The 13,472-nt window shown below is 41.9% G+C and overlaps 1 protein-coding gene across 1 annotated transcript in view; it reads left to right on the top strand.

Annotated features, from left to right (window-relative positions):
• The first annotated feature begins 3,283 nt into the window (after positions 1–3,283).
• HSD17B4 (hydroxysteroid 17-beta dehydrogenase 4) overlaps positions 3,284–13,472 on the top strand; it is a 77,968-nt gene continuing 67,779 nt past the window's right edge. The window contains exons 1-2 of the mRNA XM_049771390.1: positions 3,284–3,352; positions 7,068–7,121. Coding sequence (XP_049627347.1) covers positions 3,295–3,352; positions 7,068–7,121 — 112 coding nt within the window. The 5' untranslated portion in view covers positions 3,284–3,294. The remainder of the gene's footprint in view (positions 3,353–7,067; positions 7,122–13,472) is intronic.

Raw genomic sequence — 13,472 nt, 5'->3', positions numbered from 1 at the left:
TGAAAGTTATTATTGCAAGAATGTCTTTCATTTTTCTTAAAACCCATAAATGTGTGAAGACCATTCTGCGTTTTTCTCTCTCTCTGACTTATTTCACTCAGCATAATAGATTCCGTGTACATCCATGTATAAGAAAATTTCATGACTTCATCTCTCCTGACAGCTGCATAATATTCCATTGTGTATATGTACCACAGTTTCTTTAGCCATTCGTCTGTTCTCATTCTTTGTGATGTGTGTTGACAAATCTGAAAAATAATATCAATAACAACACAATAATTGTGGGAGACCTCAACACGGCATTGTCAACACTAGACAGGTCAACCAGACTGAAACCCAACAAGAATATACTAGACCTGAGGAGAGAAATGGAAGAAAGAGGCCTAGTAGATATATACAGGACACTCCACCCCCAGAAGCCTGGATACACATTTTTCTCTAATGTACATGGAGCATTTCCTTTCTCATGGCTGCTTTTAACTTTTTTTGTATTGGATCTGTGCGTTTTGGTGGACTTGGGAACTTGCTAGGGTTTCTCTCCGTATCTCCAACTGTTAGGGTCCTCCTCAGTTTACCCATTTATTGGGTGTGGCTTGGAGAGCAGTGCCTTCTGATTTCGGCCTGCTTTTGCTCCCTGTAGTGTGGGGCTGGGTCCCTTCTCTGGCTTGCAGCTCTGGGTGGGATTTTTGGGTGGGCTGACTGAGGTTTGGCCCCTCTAGTGGAGCCTGGTCAGTTGCTCTCCCCTCTAGCTGCCAGCTGGTATAGTACCCCTCCTGGCCACACTGGTGGAGGGTACTGTTGAACCTAGCTCCCTTGATCTCCACCCCTACCTGGAAGTCAGTGGAGCTCTAACCCACTCCAGGGCTCTGCAGGAAACCCCTCCCACCTGTAGTTCCTAGCCCGGTCCAGTGGCATTGGAGACCTTGTGGATGCGTGCTGGGGAGAGGTGAGGGAACAGATGTTCCCCCACCGCTTCTGCCTGTTGGGAAGCTTCAGAGTCATGTGTGGGGGATGGCGGGGACAGCTGAAGTTCCCCTACCATCTGCCAGCCTGGGAAGCCTCAGAGACACGCCAATCTGTGCTTTTTTTAGGCAGTCCTGCTGAATAACATCTTCAACATAAAATTCAAACATTATAATGATCTTCTGAATCTGCTTCGTATTGAAGATTTAATATATTCCCTCTCTTAAATAGAATATTTTCATATTTCCACAGCCAACAACGTTTTTCTTTATTTCAGAGCTCTCTTCATGTTTTTATTTATTTATTTGGCCACACCTAGTGGGGCTTAGGGGTTACTCCTGGCTCTGTGCTCGATCATTCCTTGTAGTGCTCAGGGGAACATAAGTATGCTAAGGATTGAACCTGAGTTGGCTGCATGTAAAGCAAAGGTCCTACCCAGTGGTATTATCTCTCTGATCCAACAGAGCTCACTTCTTAAGGTCTTTTATTAAACTCCTAGAGGAAAGTTTCCTTTTCTGTAAAGAAGGGAGAGAGGTAGTTTATTTTGACTTTATTAACCTACTTATCACAAGTGTCAAGACAAATACAATCTCCAAGTCTACATACAACCAGCTCTAAAGACTCACTCTGTTCTTGAAAGACATGTAAACCAAGCCATGAGAAATTATGGATACTCAAACCACAAAGCTGAAAGCTGGCAGTCTTGGGAGGAAAGCGTGGACCAGGTCTCTGCCCAGCTGAAGCCATGCCAGCTGTACCAATCACCCCCAGTGGCTGCTTCTCCAATGGCCTTCTTCACCACTCCTCTAGGGCCTTCTTCAGAGACTCCAATCTGACCAAAACTCCAAGTATGGTGGTATTCGGACTGATACCACCAGAACTTTTTTGGAGTGACTGCAGGGACCTTCCTCCATCTTGTACTTTTGGAAGCTTTGGCAGACAAAACACACCCCACAAAAGCCTTACTAGTGCTTGGAATTCCTACACTGTGCAACAACTCCAATTTTTTTTTTAAATACTCCTAGGAACTCACCAATTTAGACACCAATGCTTACCTGCAGCCACGCAATGTTCTGAAACAAAAGAAGCAACAGAATGATAAACTAACGACCAAGAGATTATTAAAAATTTGACAATGATTTAATTTTAATCATTGCAAGATAGAATAATTTTCACCAATTTTTTTGTTGCTGTACTTTTTCCTATTTTTTTTTCTTTCTCCCTTTTCTTTTTTCTTTTCTTTTTTTTTTTTTTTTTAATTAACTTCCACTTACCTGGAAATAAATGTATTACTATGTGATACTTGGAGAGGAATCAAAATCTAATAAACAAAAAGCAAAAAGTCTATAACACAGTAGAAAACTTTAAATAAAAGGAGTAGAGCAGATCCCCATGAAGTGATTGAATTAACCTGAAACATCTCAATGTAGCACCAAGCTACACAAGTTCCTCCTCCACACTTGGAACACAAACTTGCATAAGAAGTGAAAGGTGAGTGTTGTGCTGGGGTGAGGAGCACAGTGCATGGAGCCATTCCAGGGCTTCTGCAATCAAAGCAGTCCTACGAATGAATTACCGCATGATCTCAGTATTGCAAAGCCAAACATCATATAGCTAAAAATCGAGCTACTTTTTTTTTTTTTGTTTGTTTGTTTTCCACAAGTATTTTTCCCTCGTGCGAGTATTTTCTGGAAGTCGATGTGGAGGCTCAGATCTCTGCATTTTGGAGATCTTTCTTGAGGACCTTTTGAATTTTGCATTTTGATGACTTTCTTGCAGGAGTTTGGTCAAAGGATTACATCAAAAAATCTTTAGCTTAATTGTGCTATTGTAGGTATTCCATAGCAAACAGGCCAAGGGAGGGAGGGGGTGGGGCGGCCAGGAAGGGGCGAAGTCTGTTGTCAAGAGAAGCCTTCAATCAGGAGGGGTGACATGGAGAAGTGGACACTAGTGGAGGGCTGGGTGTTGCAACACGGTCGGCCTGAAACGTCATTTCCTGGGGACTCAAGAACCCAAAGAGTCACCTAGCATCAGGGTCCCTTCTCATTTTTAGGGACTTGCGTGTTGTTTCTCCTAGAATCCCGTCCAGGCTTGTGGACTGACAAGAGGCCACCCGCCTGCAACCTGGAGCGCGTGCGCGCAGCAGCAGCGGAGGCCGGCCGGACTACATTTCCCAGAAGCCCGCGAGCGGGCTGACGTCTGCGCAGGCGCACTCGCGGCGCTACGGCGGCCGCCTGGGCCCAGACGCCGTCGGGTCATGCCGGCCCCGCCCCGTCCCGCCTGTCATCGCCCTGGTGCCTGTGCTACTTCGCTGCCGAGCAGAGCTGAGCGATGGCCGCGCCGCTGAGATTCGACGGGCGGGTGGTCCTGGTCACCGGCGCAGGGGGAGGTGAGGCGGGGTCTCTGTGTGTGTGTGTGTGTGTGTGTGTGTGTGTGGGGCCGGCTGGGCCGGAGGTCGCTTAGGCCACGATGATCGCTGTTGCTTTGCGTCCAAGCCCGGACCTGCTGCTGCTGCTTTGCAAGGACGACAAATGGCCCCAAGAGGAGCTGGGCTGGTGCGGCTGGACTCTTGCTCCCTTGCCCGGCCTGCCCGCTGCGCCGGACCCTGCTGCCCAGAGGTGTAGAGGCGCCCCGAAGGACCCCCAAACCCACCCCCTGCTCAAGCCAAGAGAGTCCTGTCGCTGCCAACAGCCACCAGCAAATCCAACCGACCAGCCAGTCGCGTCCAGGTTGTGCAATGCGTTGCTGCAACTCCCCCCAACTCTGTGGGACCTTTTGCCTCTTGAACTGACCGGGATCAGGGATCCTTTCAGCTGCAAGTGCCTACCTGTGTTTCTGCACAGGCCTCAGAGCCCCAAAGCCACAGCGATCCAATTGGTGCCAACTGTCCCAAACCATGAGCAGTGGACAGTCCCCCGGACCAAATGGGTTAGAGTGACACCTTGTCGAAATGCATTCGTATTTAATAACCCAAGTAAATGTATATTCTTATCAGGTTCTTTTCTTTTTTCTTTTTTTGTTTTTTGTTTTTTGTTTTTTTTTTGGGTCACACCCGCGGACGCTATCTCTCCTGCCCTTCTTATCAGGTTCTGAATGAGGTTTTTCTAACCTCATTAACTTTGGAGAAAAAACTTTTGTTTATGCTTCACTTTTGATGGCAATAACTGGTTCACTCAAGCTTTTTGTTGTGACAGTGGTGGTGGTGGTATAGATTCCCTGCCAGTAGTGAGACTCACCGGGTTCGATTGCTGTGGCAGATTGAACCCTGGGCCCTGTTCATGCCTGTCATGTGCTTCAGCACATTGAATTGTCTCCTTGGCCCCCATTATTATTTTTTTGTTATGAAATTCAGTCTCCATCAGGGCCATCCAGTGTACATAGATAGTCTCTATATTTGAAATGGTTACGACTTGTTACATACTACAGTGTTCCCCACATTTTTCTGATGTTTTGAGTAAGCAAATACAGATTGCAGCTCTCTTTTGAAGAGCCGTACTTGCAGACTTGACTCAATGCTGAGCACCCCAGGAGTTTGCTCATGAATCTCCTCTGGGCTAGCAGTACCTGAGTGACTCCAACTTGCTCACATTCTAGAAAGGAATAGAAATATTTCTGCACTGTTCAGTTGCCGGTGTTTAGCTTGGGGTGAACTTGCGTGGCTGAATCAGATACCTACATGCTAGGTGTAGAACCACAGGCGTTTGAGAAACAATTTTTCTATGTTTGGTGGCACGGAAATAATCTCTTAGGTGATTATGGTTGCCCATGCAACTGGCAGAAGTGACACTAGGTAGTGTGTCACTAGGTAATGGGAGAGAGGAATTTGGCAATTTTGAACTTGAGTTGGCTAGAGAGTAACAAGGTATGTCTGGATGTCGTGAGAAGTGTGTAAATAGACTTGGAAGACAGGGATTTGGAAGTAGTTTGAATTCCTTTGATTGGCAAACTATTAAGTTGGAGTACAGAGGAATTTAAAAATTACAAGGAGTAACTGCTAAGGAAGTTATTATAAAACCAAACGGAAACAGAGGACAGTTGATAATTTCAGTGTCGAAGAGATTTAATATAGGGTTTAAGACAAAATAGCAATGGGATTATGTGCATGAGAAACCATTATTCATAGCATTGTAAACTACAGAATCTCATTTAAAAAAAGGCAAAGGGAGAAGGCTAGGGAGATGGCTCAAAGATCTAAAACGACTGCTTTGATTGCAGAAGCCCTGGAATGGCTCCATGCACTGTGCTCCTCACCCCAGCACAACAGACGACACTCACCTTTCACTTCTTATGCAAGTTTGTGTTCCAAGTGTGGAGGAGGGAGTTGTGTAGCTTGGTGCTACGTTGAGATGTTTCAGGTTAATGCAATCACTCGATGGGGATCTGATCTACTCCTTTTATTTAAAGTTTTCTACTGTGCTATAGACTTTTTGCTTTTTGCTTATTAGATTTTGATTCCTCTCCAAGTCCCATATTTAGAACAAGTGCTTCATCTTGGATTTAATAAAACTGTGAGAAAGGTTACTATGTTGGCTGAGTTCTTTTGTTCATTCAAAGTGGATTAAATTTTAACCGAAATTATTTGGCATTATATGTTGAGGGAGTGCTGTGTGTGTGTATGTATGTATGTATGTATGTATGTATGTATGTATGTATGTATGTATGGTGGTGAGTTGCTCCTAAGCTGTGTTTGGGATCCAAGAGTCCCCTCAGCATTGCTCAGGGGCCACATGAGACTTAAATCAGCTCAGGTGTATGTTCACTAAGTCCTTTGCCCTATTTTTTTTTTTTTTTTTTAGAAAATTCCAAATAAGTTAGGAAGTTTTGTTTGTTATTAGTATACTTATATATATATATATATATATTTAAAGATTTAGTTTTTTAAACATTTATTTATTTTGGTTTTTGGGCCCACACCTGGTGGTGCTCAGGGGTTACTCCTGGCTATGTGCTCAGAAATCGTTCCTGGCAGGCTCGGGGGACCATGTGGGATACTGGGAATCAAACCCTGGTCTGTCTTGGGTTGGCCATATGCAAGGCAAACACCCTACCACTGTATTATTGCCCCGGCCCTATACACAATTTTTTTTTAAAGTGAGAACTTTATGTAAGAACATTATGTAAGAACAATTTTTTTTTAAAGTGAGAACTTTATGTAAGAACATTATGTGCATGAGAAACCATTATTAACAGTATTGTAAATCACAGAATCTCAATACAGTTTTTTAAAAATCTTTTTCAAACACTAGACATGTTGGAAAATTTTAAAACAATTTAAAGATAAGCCTCCTACCTCTGGTTGCTAATTACACTATTCTATTTCCCACACATAATCACTAATTGCTAATCTCTTGTCTAGTCTTCTGATATAGTTTATACCTATAAGTCATGTTTATATATTTATTCATACACATTTATTTTTAGATGTATACACTTGTTCCTCTTACCTTTGAATCAGAATGAAGTGTTTATTGTTTGTTTTTGTCAAGGTTCAGCTTAACATTTAGAAATCATTGGCTGTTCAGAGGAGGAAAGAATTTAATGTGCCATTTTTCTCCTGGAACGCTATGGGGAGCAATACAGACTGAGAACACCTTTATTTTTCTTTCTGATACTTCTAAGGCCCACACAGACTTTGAACACCAGTGGCCTAGAGAATGGAGGATGATGACCAGGGACTAGGGGGCGCTAGTTCAGAAGGTGTCACCACAAATACCATTTGTGAATATTGTGAATGCTTCCAGAAGTTGGTTTGTTTATTGTTGTTGTTTTTAAATAGAAACCAGTAGTTGGAAGTTGTAGGAAACTAGCTTCTGCCTCCTCCCTAGATTTTTTTCAAATGGACTATTCACATGTAGAGTTCTGTTAGCTCTGTGGGATGCATAATGTGATAGGGGGAATAGGTGGAAATATAGGTTTCAGCATGCTAGTCTGCAGAAAGGTGAAATGGGACATGAGAGTACCAATGAAGACTTTATAATATAATAATGTTATTATAATGTGTTATCAGTTACCTTAAAATAGCGACCTTATTGATACTTTCTCCTTCTCCAATTATGCTAACATTAATAGTTATTTAACTGTATGGTTATTTTGTTTTTCATTAGGATTGGGCCGAGCGTATGCCCTGGCTTTTGCAGAAAGAGGTGCATCAGTTGTTGGTAAGTTGACTTAGGTTTATTTTGAATTAGTAACTGGGAACTAAATTCTAATCTTTGCAAGCCAGTTGCTTTATTACATCACACAACTAATCACAGTCAAATTCTATCAAAAATGTTGCTTTGCAGACTGGAGCGGTGGCGCAGCGGTAGGGCATTTACCTTGCATGCGACTGACCCAGAATGGACTGTGGTTTGATCCTCTGGCATCCCATATGGTCCCCCAAGCCTGTAGCGATTTCTGGGCTCATAGCCAGGAGTAACCCCTAAGCATCACCGGGTGAGACACAAAAACAAAAAAAAAAACAAAAAAAGAAATGTTGCTTCTGCAAACAATTTTTACACCCTTCCTACTAGGCTTACCTTATCACAAATTATTTTTTAGGGTGTGGGGAGGCTTTCCTATACTGTGCTCAGAAGGTCTGGGGCATCTCCCAGCAATTCTTTTTAGCCAATTGGACCAGCATGTGAAGTCCCAACGATGTATTGCTGCTTGGTACTTATACTGCTAGTGCATTCCTGTGCATCTCTCTTGGTGCTTAGAGATCTCCAGGGCTAAATCCAGAGATGCTTGGGGGACCATGAAGTACCAGGATCCCACCAGGGTCAGCTGCATGCAAGACATTGTACCTGAAGTTCCCAGATTGTAATACATTATAATATTTTTTAGCACACAAAGCAATCTAAAGCCATAAAACTTATGTAACTCCTTAAACATTAAAGGCATAGTATTTTTTTACATTTCCATGCACATGCATATTAGTTTAAGTTAACCTAAAAAGTTTAAGTGGGATTATTTTTTAAGGATTAGAGTCAAAGGAGCACAGTAAAAAGGTGTTAGAGTGGCAATTATTATTTGCATAGGCCCACCAAAATATGAGGGACATGGAAAGGAAAAACCTTGGCCTAAATACAAGGAGACCATACCCCTGAAGTTTCCTGGCATAAGACCAAATCTAGGCTCCAATCCAAGACATTGTCTGTAGTGCCAACACACTTTTATTTTTCACACAGTCTGTTGTTGGTATCATGTTTCTGTATTAAAGATCCTGAAATCTGCATATCCTACATTGAAGTCAGGATGTGGAGCATCCTCTCGTTTCCCCTCACAATTAAAGGGCAATGCAGAGAGCACTGTCATGTAAGCAGGTCGTTGTTGTTGTTAAGTCTTCTCAGTGTTAAGGGAATCTCTTGTGAGCAGGTCAAAGTTAGAGCAGCGGTAGGGTCTTCCCTGGTAGAGGATTGCTTCCAGGTGGTGTTATAGACAAACTTGGATGTTTCGTGGGTTCAGGGGTGAATGGAGAATGCCCATTCTTCTGAGGCATGTGCCAGGTCATTATGTCAATGTTCAGGGTGTAAGGTCCCGTTGCACTACAACATTTGTGTGTTCTAATCTCTATTAGATAAGATCTTATTTGTATGTATAGTATTTTCCCATTTTAATGTGCCTATGCAAACAAGAACAATGCCACGTGATGTTATCGGCGCATATGGGGGCCATAAGAATAAGTCCAACAATCCCATGACATGGTTCAATCATAAGCATAAACTGGGAACTCTCACCAAAATTCCTTATTAAACAACTCACAAAGAGAAGAAAAGATAAAAATTTGTTAGAACAGTTACTGTATAAGAGAATATTTAGTAAGACTTACAGCTTTCAGAGAAAAAACACATACAATATTCAAAAGACATACGTGTCCATTTTATGTCTTTTGAAATAGTTGGGGGTTGTTAGTTCCAATGCATGGCTTTGGTCTATGATTAGGATTTTGTGGTACTGAAGTTAAAAAGAGTAATGTTGATTACTAATGGTGGGGGGGTGAGAGAGTTAAGGAGTAAAAATTAGCTTTGTAGGGGTGTGCAAAAGGGCAGAATAAAAAATGGACATTCTGCATACGCAAAACATAATTTAAGGATAGGGAATACTCTTAATATATATATATGAACATGTAGACTGGTAAGAAATTGCCAGTGACAACCTTAGTGCAACCGAGCAAATCTCAGCACACCCCAAGTTAGGACCTACCATCCAGGAGGGACCACTCGACACCCACCTTGTCTGGCCGCCTGGGCTGGCACCCAGGGAAAGAAGGCCTGGAGACCGGGGGCAGAAGAGGGGACGGCTGGGGGCCTATCAAGTCCCTCAGCAACCCAAGTTAGGGAGAAGGCCTTCAACATGGGGTCTCCCCAAATCCCATGCCGGCAAGAGCTAGCCTCCAGATCAAGACAGGATTCCTAAGAGCCGGAAGCAGGATCTGCCCACCCTCCACCCTGGGCCCTTCCCACCTCAAAAAATTGTATTATTATTGAGATAACATGGTTATAATGTTTATGCTTTCATTGTATATATCACAGTACCTCCACCATAACTGAACTGCCAAAGATCCTCCACCACTGTTCTTGTTCACTTCTAGTTTGGCCTCTCTCCTTCAACTTGGTACTGTCTGTTCTGTTGTCAGAGTCTTTGATACACTGTCCATTCCCTTGCTTGACCTCTTTATGTCCACATATTTGTGTAATCACTCTGCATTTATCTTTTTCCTCTGGCTTGTTTTACTTAACAAGTTCACCAAGTTGTAGTGAAAGGTAAGATTTTATCTTAGAGCACAGTGTTTTCTATATTTCATGTTGCTTTTATTGGTTTCATCATGGATATCTGGCTTGTGTCTAGATCTTGGCTTTTGTTAATCGAGCTGTAGTGAATACAGATGTGCATGTGTCTTTACTGGTTAATATGTTCTTGTTCTTAAGATGGATGTCAAGTACTGGAATCATTGGAAGATATAAGGGCATTATTTTTAATTTTTTGAGCAGTCCTCATACTATTTTCTATAGAGGGACAAGGACAGATTTTATCATGTTATTTCACCAAGGTGTGTATAGTATACTTTGTCTTGTAAAATTTTCTAAGCACAATTCATATCAGGGCCTAAAGACCTACTCTTCTTCCCCTCTTTTCTCTCTCATTCCTTTCCTCTCTTCTTCCTTCCCTTTCTCTTTTCTTCCTCTCTCTTTTGCTTCCTTCCTTCCTCCTCCTGATTTTTTTCTTTATTTACTTATATTTTGTTTTGGGGTCATACCTGCGGAAGGGGCTACATTGACTCAAAGGCAGTGGTCGCTCCCAGTGTGATGGGTGGGGGGATCATGCAGTACTGGGGATCACACTTAGGCCTTTAACTATCTCTCTAGTCCTTTATTTTAAACATTTTTACACTAATTCCATAAGCATAGGGATTTTATTTTATCATTTTACTCATTTTTGGTTTTGGGCCATATCTAACAGTGCGCTGGGATTACTCCTGGCTCTGCACTCAGAAATCAATTCTGGCAGGGACCATGTGGGATGCTGGGGATTGAACCTGGGCTGGCCATGTTCAAGGCAAGTGACTCTCCCCACTGTACAATCACTCTGGCTCCTATCTTTGTCCCTGGGGGAACCGTATGGGACACTGGGGGTTCGAACGGCGGTCCTTCCTTGGCTAGCCCTTGCAAGGCAGACAGACACCTTACCTCTAGCGCCACCTCACCGGCCCCTAACTTTTTATTTATTTATTTATTTTGATTTTTGTTTTTTGGGTCACACCTGGCAGTGCTCAGGGGTGACTCCTGGCTCTAGGCTCAGAAATCACTCCTGAGGGCCGGCTAGAGGTAAGGTATGTGCTAGCCTAGGATGAACCGCAGTTCGATCCCCCGGTGTCCCATATGGTCCCCCAAGCCAGGAGCGACTTCTGTGGTAACCCCTGAGCGTTATCGGGTGTGGCCCAAAAAACCAAAAAAAAAAAAAAAAAATCACTCCTGGCAGGCTCAGGGGACCATATGGGATGCAGGGATTTGAACCACTGTCCTTCTGCATGCAAGGCAAATGCCTTACCTCCATGCTATCTCTCCGGCCCCTCAGTTAATTTTTTAATAGAAAATATTAAAGAAGAGTTGGCCAAGGATATTATAATAGCAAGTTTCTTGTTTGTGGAAATGTGAGTTAATAGATGACTTTTGTGACTAGTTCAGAGGCCAATCAGATGGAACCGGAAGAAACAGAATATACTTGTCTCTCACCACTCACCTTTGGTTTCAGTTATGCTAAGTTTAGATGTAGAGAACGAAGAGTGAAAATTTCCAACAAGACAGCTAGCTCCCTTCTGTGACAGTAAGAAAGGCTGCATGCTCTCTATTGTTTGCATAGGAAAAGTCAACTTTTAGTTCAGCACATGATGATCTGCTCAGGTCAGATTGCCAAATTTGCTTCCCTGTACTTCTGTTACTCCCATCTACTAGATCTTTCTAAGGGCCTGTGTGGTATGCGGAGGCCCATGTATCTTAAAAACATTTTTTATTATAATGTCATGATTTGCCAAGTAGTTTATAACACAGTAGTTTCAGGCATTAATTTTTCTAGTACCAGGCTCCACACTTTTGATCCCTCTTGATCTTGATTGCGAGAGGTGAATTGGAGAGGACAGAGTGAATTACCCTGGAATTCAGGGCAGGTTCCAAATTCCAACTCTGCCGCTTGATTCCATGACCGTTGTGACTAGATGATTCAATACTCTGATTTATTTACAGGCTTAAGAGTATTTGAATCTCTGATTCATTCAACACCACAGAATTAAGTAAGCATCTCTATGCCTCCAAAACTTTAACACCATAAACTGAAATTATATGAGGATTTCTGATGACTATAATACAAGTTGGGATATTTTGGTGGTTTTGCTGAAAAGATCATCCTTAACTCTCATCTTAATTTCTCCTCATTTTGTTTAGTGGCAATAATTGTCCTGTTTTTTTAGAGTGAAGGAAACTTGCTTATGCTTCTGAAGGAGCAGCAACATTATTGCTGGTTGTTTCTAGTTTAGATCATGCCAATCTGAAGATTTCCTTTGCTTGGGAGCCTCGGCACTAACCCTCTCAAGCCAGCCCTGGAAGTAGAAACATTACTTCATGTCAGTATTCTAAAAGTCTGTAGGAGATCACATGCAGCCATATACATAATGGTTCTTTGGATGTGCCAAGTGCACACTTTTCACCACTTAATGGAATTTAAAACAGTAGTATTAAAAGATGATTTTATTAGTGTTATTAGAACGTTAGCCATACATTGAAGAGGTGCCAGTGTCATATACTGAAGATACATTTCTCTGCATGTAGGACTGCAAAAATCTCTTATTGACTTGCTCTCTTTGCCCTTCAGTCTACAACCAGTGCTTTTCTAATGAAGTTTGTAATCCCTATCCTTTAATTCTTTGGTACGTGAGATGAGTGAATGGGTTAGTGTGAATAACATGCTTTCTAATGTAGATTTGTCTTGAATAAATCTAGTATTCTAAAGCTCTACTATCTCACACCCTTCTTTTTGGTCTGTTTAGTTTTGAGGTCATGCCCGGTGGTGCTCAGGGGTTGGTTATTCCTGGCTTTGCTCTCAGGAATCACTCCTGGCAGGTCTGGGGGACGAATGGGATGCTGGGGCTTGAACCTGGTCAGCTATGTGTAAGCAAGTGTACTCTTGCTCAGGCCCTTCACATATCATTGATCTCAGTAAATTGTATTCAGATTGCAGAACTTATTTATTTGCCTGCACTTTGAAGTTTCCACCTGGATTGTGTTTTATTGATAGCTCTTTTTTTTTTTTTTAACTTGAATGTATTTCAGCTTTGATTTTCAACTTTTTCTTGCTCAGTTGAAAGGGTGTTCGATGTCTTTCTAAAAATCTTGTGTCCCCCTCCCCACTGGTTGTTTCCTGTCATTTGAATAATTCATGAAAATTAGCCATGAGTAGGCAATTCCTCTCTAGAATCTTAAACTACATCTCAAGGAATAAGCTTTGTTCTATTTTTGCAGCATTTAAAATTTTTGCAGTAAGAATGATATATATATATATATGTATATGTATATATTGCATAATTTTAAAATTTGCATAAAACTGAGCTATATTGTGAAAAAAAATTATCTTCATTCACATTTTGAAAAACTCATCTCCTTAGTTAAAAAAAAAGTTAAGTAAAAACACACTTGACTTAGATTATTTTAAATGGGCCAGGCATTGATTCTTTTCCCCTGTGCCTCAAAATCCTCTACTTGCAGCTGTCGCTAAATGCGAAAAAGCCTTTCCTCAGTAGAATAATACTTGTTTCCCTTTCACATGTGGTAATCACCTTTCTAGTAGTTTTAAGATACTAACTTTCAGTATGCTTTTTACTATTTAACTTTTATGTTCCTCAAAATCTCTGCAGTTTTAAACATTTTCTTTTCTTTTTTTTTTTTTTTGGGCACACCTGGCAGTGCTGAGGGTTCCTCTCAACTCTGTGGTCAGAGGTCACTTCCAGTGGTGCTTAGATGAAAACTGTTTCCTGTGTT

Source organism: Suncus etruscus, chromosome 4 (assembly GCF_024139225.1).
Source record: "Suncus etruscus isolate mSunEtr1 chromosome 4, mSunEtr1.pri.cur, whole genome shotgun sequence".
NCBI classification, from domain to species: Eukaryota; Metazoa; Chordata; class Mammalia; order Eulipotyphla; family Soricidae; genus Suncus; species Suncus etruscus.
The sequence above is the reverse complement of the archived record's forward strand: the minus strand, read 5'-3'. Positions and strand labels throughout refer to the sequence as shown.